This window comes from Piliocolobus tephrosceles, unplaced genomic scaffold (genome assembly GCF_002776525.5).
Source record: "Piliocolobus tephrosceles isolate RC106 unplaced genomic scaffold, ASM277652v3 unscaffolded_42330, whole genome shotgun sequence".
Taxonomy (NCBI): Eukaryota; Metazoa; Chordata; class Mammalia; order Primates; family Cercopithecidae; genus Piliocolobus; species Piliocolobus tephrosceles.
In genome coordinates this window covers 1-13,625 of record NW_022326900.1, presented here as the reverse complement: position 1 = coordinate 13,625, position 13,625 = coordinate 1, and the positions used below count along the sequence as shown (strand labels likewise).

Genomic DNA, 13,625 nt, shown 5'->3' with positions numbered 1-13,625 from the left:
GTGTGTGTGTTAGTGAGAGTATGTGTGTGCGTGGATGAGTGTGGATGAGTGTGTGTGTGAGTGTGGTGTGACGACAGTGTGTGTGGTGTTGTGTGTATAAGTGTGTGTATGAGAGAGTGTGTGTGAGTGTGTGATGGTACGTGTGAGTGTGCATGAGTGTGTGCCCGCGAGTGTGAGAGTGTGTGTGGTTAGTGAGAGTATGTGTGTGTATGAGTGTGTGTGTGTGTGAGTGTGGTGTGAGTGACGACAGTGTATGTGTGGTGTGTGTGAGAGTATGTGTGTGAGTGGATGAGTGTGAGTGGATGAGTGTGTGTGTGGTGTGAGAGTATGTATGTGGGTGTATAAGTGTGGATGAGTGTGTGTGTGTGTGTGTGGTGTGAGTGACGACAGTGTGTGGTGTGTGTGTGAGAGTGTGTGTGCGTGGATGAGTGTGTGTGAGTGTGATTGTGCATGTGAGTGTGCATGTGTGTGCCTGCGAGTGCGTGTGTGCAGCAGTGGTCGTGAACAGAAATGAGAATTCAATGCTGGGAGGGGGTGTCCGTGACCCTGAACTTGCTTTCCTGAAAACCCAGGAGCTCCTAGAGTTATTTTTTCTTTCTTAATTTTTGTGTTTTTTTCATTTATATTTTTTGTTTTTCTTTTTTCTCTCTTTTGATAGGGGTTGGGGGAGAGGATTTATATTCACATGTATTTTTTGACCTTCTGCCGTGTTTTATACATTCATAAAAGGTGCGTGTGTGCGTGCGTGCGTGCGTGTGTGTGTGGTGATGCGGACCATCCACAGAGCAGGGGGACTCCACCCCTGACAGCTTCTATCCTGGCCCCTTCACCCCTACAGGCATGAACTCCTGGAGGAGGCCTGCCGCCAGGGCCTACCTTTTGCTGCCTGGGACGGGCCCACCGTGGTGTCCTGGCTGGAGGTACTGGGGCCCAGAAATGCCCTGTTGGTCCCCAACCCCTGTGACAGCCCTACTGGTAGGGGCTGCCTGGTCCTCCTGGCGCCACCCTGCTTCTAGCCCAGAGGTGGGGGTGGCCATGGGCCGGCAGGTGAGGACCCAGGACGGCTCAGCCTTCCTCTTCATCTAAACAGCTTCTTTCTCCTTCTCCTTCCCCCCCTGCCGCTCTGGCCTTGCCCACCTGGGTCATGGTCTCCTGTCGTTCTCTCTACTCTCTCTTTCTGGGTTCTCTGTCTCTATTTTTCGGCACGATTACCATCTCTGACCACGCTTTTGTCATCCCCCGTATTTCTCCTCATGTCTCCGATCGCCCTGCCGATGTCTCCCTGTCTCCCGCTTCCTGTCTCTCCCCACCCTCTTTTCTTTTTTCTTTCCTTCTTTTTCTTTTCTTTCTTTCCCTCCCTCCCCCTCCCTCCCTCCCTCCCTCCCTCCCTCCCTCCCTTCCTTCCTCTCTCTCTTTCTTTCTTTCTTTCTCTTTCTTTTCTGTCTTTTCTTTCTCTCTTCCCCCCACCCCCGTCCCCGGCCATTTGTCTCCCTTGGACTCTTCCTCATCTCGTCCACGTCTCTTTTCCTTGTCCTGTTTCTTCTCCCTGCAAACTTTCCCACGTCACTGTTTCATCCCCCCCCCCCCCCCCCCCGTCCCCCCCCCCCTGTCCCCCCATCTCTCCGGTTTTCTCCTCCTCTGTCCCCTCTGTCCATCCGTTCCTCCGCTGCAGCTGTGGGTAGGCATGCCTGCCTGGTACGTGGCCGCCTGCCGGGCCAATGTCAAGAGCGGTGCCATCATGGCCAACCTGTCAGACACAGAGATCCAGCGCGAGATCGGCATCAGCAACCCGCTGCACAGACTCAAGCTTCGCCTCGCCATCCAGGAGATGGTCTCGCTCACCTCGCCCTCGGCCCCCGCCTCCTCTCGCACTGTGAGTGTCCGGCGGGGCGGCCAATTCCAGCCGTCGCTTCCTCAGGGCCCCGCCTCTTGCCCTCAGTCTAGCCAATCCTGGGCTTGCTCACTCCTCTGTCCCACGACCCTGCTTCTCATTGGCTCTCCCCCCCTCAGCCTCCCCTCTGCTCCCGACTTGGCCTGTGGTCCATGTGGTACTCCAGGAGGGGCCCAGCCTACCTCCTTCCCTGACTCTCCCCCTCTCCTCGGCATTTGCTGTCCCACTCAAATGTCACCACCTCCAAGAAGCTTTCCTTAACTTGTCAGCTAAACTAGTTTCCCCCATCATTCCAGCATATCAGCACCTTCTAATTTTCCCCATAGCATTTATTGCCTTCTAATTATTTTATCTTTTCATTCCAACTTTTTTTTTTTTTTTTTTTTTTTTTGAGACAGAGTTTCGCCCTTGTTGTCCAGGTTGGAGTGCAATGGCGCGATCTCGGCTCACTGCAATCCCCCCCTCCCGGGCTCAAGCCATTCTCCTGTCTCAGCCTCCTGAGTAGCTGGGATTACAGGCGCCCGTCACCATATCCGGCTAATTTTTGTATTTTTAGTAGAGACAGGGTTTTGACATGTTGGCCAGTCTGGTCTCGAACTCCCGACCTCAGGTGATCCACCCGCCTCGGCTTCCCAAAGTGCTGAGATTACAGGCGTGAGCCCCCACGCCCGGCCCTCGTTTCAACTTTTTATTACGAGAAATTTCAAACATACAGGATATCATGTGTACCCAGTTCAGCAATTCTCAACCTTTTGCTGTACCTGCTCTGTTGTGTGTGGAGGGTGGCGGGAGTGGGGAGTACAGGTTGACTTTCCCTTACCTGAAATACCTGGGACCAGAAGTGTTTAGAATTCCTGATTTTAAAAAGTTTTTTTTTTTTTAATATTTGCATAGAAATGAAATATCTTGGGGATGGGAGCCAAGCCTAAACATGAAATTAATTTATGTTTCATATGCGTCTCATACACATGCCTAAAAAGAATTTTATACAATATTTTAAATAACTTTGTGCATGAAACAAAGTATTGACTGCATTTTGATTGTGATCTGTCACATGAGGTCAGGTGGGGGATTTTCCTCTTGTGGCTTCACATCAGCACTTAAGAAGTTTAGGGCCGGTGGGGCGCGGTGGCTCAAGCCTGTAATCCCAGCACTTTGGGAGGCCGAGACGGGCGGATCACGAGGTCAGGAGATCGAGACCATCCTGGCTAACACGGTGAAACCCCGTCTCTACTAAAAAATACAAAAAACTAGCCGGGCGAGGTGGCGGGCGCCTGTAGTCCCAGCTACTTGGGAGGCTGAGGCAGGAGAATAGCGTAAACCCGGGAGGCGGAGCTTGCAGTGAGCTGAGATCCAGTCACTGCATTCCAGCCCGGGCAACAGAGCGAGACTCCGTCTCAAAAAAAAAAAAAAAAGAAGAAGAAGTTTAGGGCCAAGTGCCATGGCTCACACCTGTAATTCCAGCATTTTGGGAGGCCTTGGGCGGCTGATCTCTTGAGCCCGGGAGTTCAAGACCAGCCTGGGCAACATGGCGAAACCCCGTCTCTACTAAAAATACAAAAATTAGTCGCGTGTGGTGGCACATACCTGTAGTCCCAGCTACTCAGGAGGCTGAGGTGGAAGGATCCTATGAGCCCAGGAGATCGAGGATGCGGTGGGCTGTGATTGTCCCACTGTACTGCAGCCTGGGTGACAGAGACTGCATCCAAAAAAAAAAAAATTTTTAGAATTCTGGAGCATTTTGGATTTTTAGATTTTCAGGTTGGGGATGCTGAGAGACTTGTACTTGAATGTCATTTGAGGTAATGATAACAGCTTAGCCTCCAAAATTACTTTAGTGGGTCTTTTTCTCTTTTTGAGATGGAGTCTCGCTCTGCTGCCCAGGCTGGAGTGCAGTGGCATGATCTCGGCTCACTGCAAGCTCCGCCTCCTGGGCCTCAGCCTCCAGAGTAGCTGGGACTATTGGCGCCTGCCACCAAGCCCGGCTAATTTTTTGTATTTTTTTAGTAGAGATGGGGTTTCACCATGTTAGCCAGGATGGTCTCGATCTCCTGATCTCGTGATCTGCCCGCCTCGGCCTCCCAAAGTGCTGGGATTACAGGCGTGAGCCACCGCGCCCGGCCTAGTGGGTCTTTTTCTTCCTTGTAAATACCACATCCTTTATCATACCTAAGGGCATTGACATTGTTGTTAATTTCTTTTTCTTTTCCTTTTTTTTTTTTTGTTTGAGACGGAGTCTCACTCTGTCGCCCAGGCTGGAGTGCGGTGGTGAGATCTCAGCTCACTGCACCCTCCACCTCCCTGGTTCAAGCGATTCTCCTGCCTCAGCTTCTTGAGTAGCTGAGATTAAAGGCACAGGCCACTATGCCCAGTAAATTTTTGTATTTTTAGTAGAGATGGGGTTTCACCAGTGTTGGCCAGGCTGGCCTTGAACTCCTGACCTCAGGTGATCCACCTGCCTCTGCCTCCCAAAGTGCTAGGATTACAGGCCTGGGCAACATGGCGAAACCCCATCTCTCATCCTAATTTTTGTATTTTCAGTAGAGACGGGGTTTCTCCACGTTGGCCAGGCTAATCTCAGACTCCAAAAGTGATGTGCCTGCCTCAGCCTCCCAAAGTGCTGGGACTACAGGTGTGAGCCACCGCAACTGACTACAGTTGTTAATTTCATCGACTATTCAATCTGTATTCAAATTTCCCCAACATACTTAAAATATGTTGATTATTTCTTCCCCAGTTCGATGAAAAGGGTCTGTTGTGTCCCTAGCCATATCCCACACCCTATGACGGTGACTGGTGCCTGACACTCACCAGGAGATACATAAATGTTTTTATCCTTGTATGGATTCCTAACTCGTGGGGTTGTTGGGAGCAGAAGATCAATAAATGTGAAACCCCCCACAACCCCTAAACATTTGCCCCATGGCTATGTCTGCCCCCCATTTTTGAATCCTCATTCTGTACCTCTGTGTGAGGTCAGCGAGGTGACGTCATTTGCACAGGGGCACACAGCAAAATGCATGGCAGGGTCCCAATTCCAACCTGAATTTGTTCAACTCCAAAGTCACATTGCCCGGTACATGGCAGGTGTCCGATAACAAGGATCATTCCTTTTCTCTGTTACTGCTTGTCCCAGAAAGCAGGAGGGACATAAACGTATGGCCCAGGGCCTTCAGGAGGACACCCTCCTTCCCCTCCCCCACGCGAAGCCCTCTCCCACCATCCATTAACACTCCCTGCCCCTTAGTCCACAGGAAACGTGTGGATGACACACGAGGAGATGGAGTCCCTTACGGCCACGACCAAGCCCGTGAGTGCCCCCTGCCGGCCGCCTTGGGGGTGGCACTAACCCTCTTTGGGGGTGGGGGCAGGGACCGAGTCTGTGGCCATCCCTAAGTCCGCTCCTTGTGTCCTCCTCTGCCTGCCCCTTAACTCACCCCTTCTCTCCCCTCTTCCTACTAACGGGTCAGGAGACCAAGGAGATCAGCTGGGAGCAGGTAGGGGACGCGGGGCGGGGTGTGAGCGCATGAACAGGCTGTGCACGACGCATGGATGCTCCTCCTCCGAGCCCTGCCCCTGTCCTCACCAGAACATGCCATCATCCCCATGGGGGGGCGCTGTGCCAAGCTTGGCTCTGGACTGTTCCATTATGGCTTGGTGGTGGGGAGGGTAGAGGGGATGCGATGTGGAAGCCCAGACTGTTGCATAGTCAGCCTTATGCATGGACCATTTCATCATCGTGGATTGTGGGGGCTCTAAGGGGCTTCAATTCTGTAGCTTAGGAGAGACGCTGAGCAGCAGGTGTCCCTACAGTGGAGGGGGCCGGGGCTACAATGGACTGCTCAGTGTACCAGGGCCAAGGAGGAAGCATTGGCTGTGGTGGTGGTGAGGTAGCCAGGCTGAGTAAGAAACTGGGAGGAAGAGCTACACTTTGTTCTCAAGAAACAAGAGGCGGCCAGGCGCGGTGGCTCCTGCCTGTAATCCCAGCACTTTTGGAGGCTGAGGTGGGCAGATCACCTGAGGTCAGGAGTTTGAGACCAGCCTGGCCAACATGGTGAAACCCTGTGTCTACTAAAAATACAAAAATTAGCCGGGCACAGTGGCTAGCGCCTGTAATCCCAGCTACTTGGGAGGCTGAGGCAGGAGAATCGCTTGAACCCAGGAGGTGGAGGTTGCAGTGAACCGAGATTGCACCACTGCACTCCAGCATGGGTGACAGAGTGAGATTCCGTCTCATAAAAACCAAACAAATAAACAAACAGAAAAATCAAGAGGCATGAGCTGACTGTCCACAGAGGAATTATGTTTGACTGTGGTCATAGATCACATATTTCCAGCCAGGGGGAGGTGTGGATTTTGTGCTGATGCTGAAAGGCATGAGGGACTTGGGGCTCACCTGGAATATTGTCCTGGGCCAGATACAACATTAGACAAGTATTTTCATTGACATTGCAAGAGTGATGGCCCTTTCTTAGTGGGAGAGCTGCCTTGAAAGAATCCATTGTCCTGACTTGGGGGTGTAGTGACGTTGGACTGTACTGAGACAGAGTTAAAGCAGTGCTTCCCCAAATTTAATGGGTATTGGGGTGGCACGCACCTGTAGTCCCAGCTACTTGGAATACTGAGGCAGGAGGATCGCTTGAGCCCAAGAAGCCAAGGTCAACCTGGGCAACATAGTAAGGCCCTGTCTCTAAAAAATAAACAAATATGGCCGGGCGCAGTGGCTCATGCCTGTAATCCCAGCACTTTGGGAGGCTGAGGTGGGTGGATCCCTTGAGGTCAGGAGTTCGAGACTAGCCTGGCCAACATGGTGAAACCCCGTTTATACTAAAAAATACAAAAGTCAGCCTGGTGTGGTGGCATGTACTTGTAATCCCAGCTACTCGAAGGTTGAGGCAAGAGAATTGCTTGAACCTGGGACGGGGAGGTTGCAGTGAGAGGAGATCGTGCCTCTGCACTCCAGCCCAGGTGACGTAGCAGACTCTGTCAGAAAGAGAAAGAGAAATAAAATAAAATAAAAGAAGAAAGAAAGAAATTAAAAAATAAACATAATGTATATTTCAAATCACCTGAGGGTCTTGTGAAAATGCAGATACCGACTTCAGCAGGCCTGGAATAAGGTCTGAGATTCTACAATTCCAGGAAGTCCACAGGTGATGGCGATTCTCTAGGTCTCGGGACCACTGTTTGAGTAGCCAAGAGTATATGTTGTCATGAAGAACTAGGAGACAGCTCCGGATTGGTCCATTATCCTGAGCAGAGATTGGTCATTGTGCTACTATGGGGTGGGAAAAAACCTTGGATTGGGAGGTTGGACTGCACCCCTCTCCTGCACAGTGGGAAGGGGCCAGAGGGTCTGATTCCTCCCTCACCTGCCCATGGCCCCAGATCCTGGCATATGGCGACATGAACCACGAGTGGGTGGGGAACGACTGGCTGCCCAGCCTGGGGCTGCCCCAATACCGCAGCTACTTCATGGAGTCGCTGGTGGATGCCCGAATGTTAGATCACCTTAACAAGAAGGAGCTCCGGGGCCAACTCAAGATGGTGGACAGCTTTCACAGGTGGGGGCTGCCTGGCCAATGGGTACAGTCCAAAGGGAAGCCCCACCCCAGAGAGTCTTTGGCCAATGGGATTGGCCATGGGAGATTCCTAGGCTTATCTTGGCCCTTTTAGCCTGAGTTCTCAGGAAATCCTCACTCTGTGCCCCTTTCACCAATGAGATGGTCCACAGGAAAAGTTCAGATCCTGAGATGGCTTGGCTAGTTAACCCTGTATCCCCTCCAGGCTGGCCAGTAGGAAGTGTCTATTGTTGAAAATGCCTCACCTCCTGAGGCGGTCAACAGTCAATAGAACCGATCAGCTCCCCACCCTTTCCAAGAAGAGCACAGCCAGTGGGGAGGGACCCGTAGGAGCAGCAGCCAGGGGGATTGGAAGGCTCATCCGTGACTCCACTTCTCCTGCTGCTCAGGGTGAGTCTACATTATGGAATTATGTGCCTGAAACGGCTTAACTATGACCGGAAGGACCTGGAGCGGAGGCGGGAAGAAAGTCAGACCCAGATCCGAGGTAAGTCGAGTGTAAGGGCCCCTTTGGGAGCCAGGTGGAGGGTGTAGAGCTGGATGGGGAGGAGAGGGGGTGGGGAGAGGCCGGAGAAGAAGATTGGCACCATAACCGAGGGGTGGGGCCAGCGTGGGGGGCGTGGCCCGAAGAGAGGAAATGGAGGTGTAGGTACGGGCTAAACTGAACTCTCCAGGCCACGGGAGGGGCACGGCTGAGGGTCCTTTCCGTCCCCAGACGTGATGGTGTGGTCCAATGAGCGGGTCATGGGTTGGGTGTCCGGGCTGGGCCTGAAAGAATTTGCCACGAACCTCACGGAGAGCGGGGTACACGGGGCACTGCTCGCCCTGGACGAGACCTTCGACTACTCCGACCTGGCCTTGCTCCTGCAGATCCCCACGCAGAATGCACAGGTGAGCTGCCGCTGGGCCTGGAGCATGCTAGGCGTCCCCACCTCGCAGACTGCACTCTCCAACCGCCCCCTCCACCTCCTCTTTCCAGGCCCGGCAGCTCCTGGAGAAGGAATTCAGCAACCTTATCTCCTTAGGCACAGACAGGCGGCTGGACGAGGTGGGCGCGGCAGCAGCTCAGTGGGCTCTGCTCCCAGCGGCTCCTCGAGAGGCGGCGCTGAGGGGGCGGGGCCTGACTTTATTAAGGAGTTACAGTTGGAGGCGGGGCCAGGAGAGGGGCGGGGTTAAGGGAGAGGTGCGACCCGGAGAGGGGTGGAGTCAAAGGAAGGGGCGGAGTCAGACGAGGCCCGAGTCCCTCACCGGCTGCCCGGCTCCTATACCTAGGACAGCGCCAAGTCTTTCAGCCGCTCCCCATCCTGGCGGAAGATGTTCCGGGAGAAGGACCTCCGAGGCGTAACTCCCGACTCAGCTGAGATGTTGCCCCCCAACTTTCGTTCGGCTGCAGCAGGAGCCCTGGGCTCTCCGGGGCTCCCTCTCCGCAAGCTGCAGCCAGAAGGTGGGGGGCTCCCAAATGCGACATCCCCTCCTCTCTTCCCTTGGGTTGGACATGGACCACCTCAGTAGTCCAGGTTCTGGAATGGCCTAGTCCTTTCTCGCCCACCCCTGAAGAATGGACTGCTCCAACGTTCCGGACTCCCCCCTCAGGATGAAATGGATAAATCCCACTCCCCCTTCCCAAGGCGGGAGTGAACTCGCCCAAAGCGAGTTTGAGTCGGAAGGGAGGGAAACCCATGTGGAGCCCGGCGATCGTTGTGACATCGGGAAGGGAAGTCCAAAGGGAGGAATCCTGGAGAGGAACAGGGAGGAGGGTACTCCAGGCTGAACCGCTGCTCGCTCTCCCTCCAGGCCAGACTTCTGGGAGTTCCCGGGCAGACGGCGTTTCGGTCCGGACCTATTCCTGCTAGTGCAGGCCTCCAGGTGAGGACCGTGCTGGGCGACCTTGGGGGTGCGGGGCGGCACGGTGGATATTCACTGCTCCACGCGCTGCCCGGCGTCATGCAGGTGACCTCACTCGGACGGAAGAATCTTCCCGAGGTTGGGCTGTTCCCTCTCCTGCCCGGACTGTGGCCTCGCCGGGGAGAGCGGGCGGGGGAGCTGGCGCCTAGGACTGGACCATCTGTACAGACCAGCGGGCGTGCGCGCGCCCGCCTCGCACAGGGCTGGGGCCTGAACCAAACCACATGAACTGGACTGAGGGGGAAGAAGCGGGCAGGAAGAAATCCCGCCCCAAACGTCCGCCTTCCTTTTCTCTACTTTGTAATTTATTGATCAGTTTCTGTTGGGAGACGGGTGTCCTTTACCCGCGGGAAGGGGGCGGGGCTTCCCTTCCGGGCCGCATGCGGGGAGAGGCTGCCCCTCCCCTTTTTCCTGCCCAGTTGCGGGGCCCAAGTCTTCCTTCTTCGTCCGAAAGGAGGGGAGGGGAGACTCGCTGCTACAAGCCTCGCCCCCTGTGCCACTCAGCTCCGCCCCGCCGCGTCCGGTCGCCGGTCCCCCGGGTCATCTGCGGGCGGGGTCCCCTCTCCCTCCCCCGTGTCTCGTGTCCCCGGGGCCTCACCGCCCCCCGTGCTGTGGCCGTGTCCGTGCCCCAGGGGTAGGGGGCGCAGAATGGCGCTCCCCCTTCCCCTCTGGCTCCGGGGTTTGCATGGGAGAATCCTCTTTCCACGATGCCGCTGGGCGACGTGGCGTGGGGGCAGGGGGGCAGTGGGGGAGCCCTCGCCCCCGACTCTCGGTCGGCCTCCCCGCCCCAGGCGTCACTCAGTGATCACGGGTAAAGAGAACTGTTTCAAAAAGCTCCTTTGTTGACTGATATGTTTTTTTGGTAGGGGGGCGTGTTCAACCAACCTCCTCGAGCCAGGAGTCCAGGCCCCTCATCCCTCAAGTCTAGGTCCAGGTCCCTAGAGCCTACTCGCATTACCTGATGCCCTGAGATTCCCAGACTCCACGTCTCACAATGAGGTTTCGGGGAGCACGTTTATTCAGAGAAATAAATATGGCTCATGGAAAGGGGTTGGAAGGCAAAGGGAGGTACCGCTGTGTCGCAGTCGAGCGACTGGGTCAGGGTTCCGGCGTTTCCAGCATGTCCACCAGGGCTCTGGAGAGGAGGACGCCAGAAGTTAAACAGCTGGCGTTCAAAGCTCACACCAGGACGCTTAGAGATCATTAACCTGCCCATTTCATGGACGAGGAAATGGAGTCCCAGAGTCGTCCGATAACTCATAGCGAGACAACCACTTCTCTAAACGGGGTTTTACACACTCTCCTCCCCCAGTACACTTACTGATATAGGGACGAGGAGAAATAGTCGACGTAGCTTCCTGTGGGAGAGCAGAAAAAAGAGGCTTGAGGGCTACTGCACGAGCAAAATTAGGTGGCCACTCAGTATAGCGTGCGAGATTAGTGCTAGCGCCACCTCCTTTTCTCTAATTCCCTAATTCCTTCTTCAAACTGAATCCCTTCTACTGGACCCCTTTTTCGTTCTGGGTGATTCCGTTCTCCAGTAGCCCCGCCCCTTCGATTCCTACTTGAGTTGACCTCGCCCATTAGGCTCTAGGCCTGCACCTCAGCCCTCCACTCATTTCTGTCCCTTGACTTCAGCAACTCCACCTGGTGTTCCTCGAGCCAGGTCCCGCGGCCCACGTGCTCACAGCTTTGGCCACGCCTCCCCTCTTAACCCCGCCCCACCAGTCTTCCGGGCCAGTCCGTCAGGTTTGGCTCCGCCCCCACCAGGATTCACCACGCTGGGCCTGACACCTTCTTCAGGTTTTTCCAGGGCCCTGACCATGCTCACCTGGAGTGCAGACCGTTTCGCAGACCAGCGGGCAGAGATAGCAGAACTGACAGTGCTGGGGGTGGGGACGGGAGAGAGAGTGAGCGTGGGGCGTGGCCGGGGGCGGAGTTAGGATGGGGCCAGGACCAGACCGGACCAGAGGCTAGGTCTAGGTTAAGGTTGGAGTCAGGATCGCTTGTGGAGTCAAGGTTGCATCGGGGTAAGGGGTTAGGTCAGAGGCCAGGATTTAGGGGTGGGGGTCCTCAGAGGGTCCTGGTGCATCCTAAGGCCCAGTGGAGCCTTGAGTGTGAGGTGAGGTCTCACCTGGCACTGGTCGCAGTGCTCACCCATGTTCTCCTCATCACAGTGACAGCTCTCACATTCAGTGCATCGCTGGGGACCAGGGGAGCCTGGTTAGACGGAAACTCTAACCCCACTTGGGAGACACCTGCCCCTGGTCCACCCCTGCACCCTGGACGCTTCCCCAGGCTCTGCCCTCTTTATCTCTAACACTGAGCTCTGTATCTGCTCCCCCAAATCAGCCTCTCTCCCCTCCGCTGGCCCTGGTTTGTTTCCTTTCTTCCTTCCTTCCTTTCCCATTTTTTTTTTTTTTTTTTTTTTTTTTGAGAGGGAGTCTCTCTCTGTTGCCCAGGCTGTAGTGCAGTGGCACAACCTTGGCTCACTGCAACCTCCGTCTCCCGGGTTCAAGCGATTCTCCTGCCTCAGCCTCCTGAGTAGCTGGGATTACAGGTGCATGCAACCACGTCCGGCTCATTTTTTGTATTTTTTAGTAGAGACGGGGTTTCACCATGTTAGCCCGGATGGTCTCGATCTCCTGACCCCGTGTTCCGCCTGCCCTGGCCTCCCAAAGTGTTGGGATTACAGGGGTGAGCCACCATGCCCGACCCTGCCCCTGGTTTTCTATGTCATGGTGACCCCATGTCCCCCACTCAGGGTGGGCTCAGGTGCTCTCTCCACCTCCTCTCTCTATTCTCCCCCTAGCCTATCAGCCCCTGTGCCGTCCCTCCTTCCCCCGACTCTTTGCCACAGACCCCTGTCTCTGTCCCCACACCCCAAGATGCAGCTTGGGTCTTGTCCTCTCCTACCTGAATCACTGCCCCAGCCTCCTCCCCAGCCTCCCAGCCTTCAGTCTGTCCTCACCTCACATGCCTGCATAAGGATCTCTTCATTCAGAACTGACCCTGGCCTGACCTTGCTCTGAGCCCTCCCACAGCACCACCCCAGGGCCCCTGGGACAGATTCTGGGGACACCTTGGTGGGTGGATCTGGGCTGGGGACATACATTGCAGAAGGAGCAGTAGCCACACAGGGACCCTGGCTGGTAGTTCCCGTACTCCTGAGCGTCCTGTGGACCTGCGGGGACAGAAGGGCAGCAGTGACCCAGGCTGACTCGGTTCCTCCACACCCACACCAGCCCAGGCCACTTACCTGTGTCCTCACCGCTTTCCTCCTCACAGGAGGCACCGCCAGCCTCCTCTCTCCCGTCCAGTGGGTTGGGGATGATGGTGAAGTGGGGCTTATCTTCCTCCAGCCCCTCCTCCTCCTCCTCCTCCTCGCTGTGGTCTCGGCTCAGTGGGGCCCCAACTTCAGCCCTCTCTTCCCTCCTCTCCTCCTCTTCTTTCTCCTCCTCCTCCTTGTTTTCCTTTTCTTCCTCCTCCTGATTCAGGCTGAGGCCATGACCTTCCGCCTCATCCTCCTCATCTTCCTGGTCCCGGCTGCCATAGTGGGTGCCTTTCTCTCCCTGCTCTGAACTTTCATCATCTTCCTCATGGGAGCCAGGGTCCTCTTCCTTCTCCTTTTCCTCCTCAGAATCATCCTCCCTCACATGGCTTCTATCCTTGACCACTGTGTGTCCTGGGGGGTGATGGCTCATCTCTTTGATGGACCCTCTTTGACCATGGCCAGTTTCTTCATCTTGGTGACTTTGCCTGTGGTTGGGGACCTGGTGGGCAAGCTCAGCGGAGACCTCCTCATCTTCCTCCCTGGGGACTCTGTGGTGGTGATGGTGGGGGACTTCTGTTTTATACTCATCTTGGAAGTCCGCTTCATCACTCTTGTGGCCTTGAGGTTGGTGGCTTGCAACACGGTGGCTGAACTGGACTGTGATCTCCTCTTCTTCCTCTTCCTCATCTACAAGGCCATGGTGGACACGTTGGGGACCCTGGTGCCAATGTTCAGTGGACACATCCTCATCTTCTTCCTCTTCTCTGTGGCCTTTGTGCCTGTGGTCAGGGACATGATTGTGGTGTTCACCTGAGACAGGCTCATCCTTTTCCTTTCTGTGGTCTTGGTGCCTGTGGGCCTGGTGTCCATACTCAGTAGAGACATCATCATCATCATCATAATCATCATCATCATCATCATCATCTTCTTCTTCTTCTTCTTTGTGGCCTCGGTGTCTGTGGCTGGGGTCATG

At 55.2% G+C, this 13,625-nt stretch overlaps 2 protein-coding genes across 3 annotated transcripts; one reads left to right on the top strand and one right to left on the bottom strand.

Moving 5' to 3' along the window:
- Positions 1-844: 844 nt before the first annotated feature.
- Positions 845-10,214, top strand: LOC113223717 (liprin-alpha-3-like). 2 transcript variants are annotated; one of them, XM_026453121.1, is made up of 9 exons: positions 845-920; positions 1,673-1,873; positions 5,139-5,201; positions 7,280-7,455; positions 7,863-7,960; positions 8,189-8,364; positions 8,453-8,521; positions 8,746-8,917; positions 9,268-10,214. In XM_026453121.1, the coding sequence occupies exons 2-9, from the start codon at positions 1,685-1,687 to the stop codon at positions 9,324-9,326; spliced, it is 1,002 nt and encodes a 333-aa protein (XP_026308906.1). In that variant the 5' UTR covers positions 845-920; positions 1,673-1,684; the 3' UTR covers positions 9,327-10,214. The 2 variants fall into 2 exon arrangements, with proteins under 2 accessions (XP_026308906.1, XP_026308907.1); XM_026453122.1 differs by lacking the exons at positions 845-920; positions 1,673-1,873; positions 5,139-5,201 and having other exon boundaries at positions 6,919-7,455; positions 9,268-9,339; positions 9,424-10,214.
- A 159-nt stretch (positions 10,215-10,373) lies between these two features.
- LOC113223716 (sarcoplasmic reticulum histidine-rich calcium-binding protein) lies at positions 10,374-13,622 on the bottom strand (the record flags this gene model as incomplete). Its single annotated transcript, XM_026453120.1, has 6 exons — positions 10,374-10,513; positions 10,700-10,736; positions 11,210-11,264; positions 11,513-11,581; positions 12,492-12,562; positions 12,638-13,622. Coding segments are annotated over 6 exons (1,254 nt in total), but the record flags the coding sequence as incomplete, so codon positions are not given.
- Between the last annotated feature and the right edge of the window lie 3 nt (positions 13,623-13,625).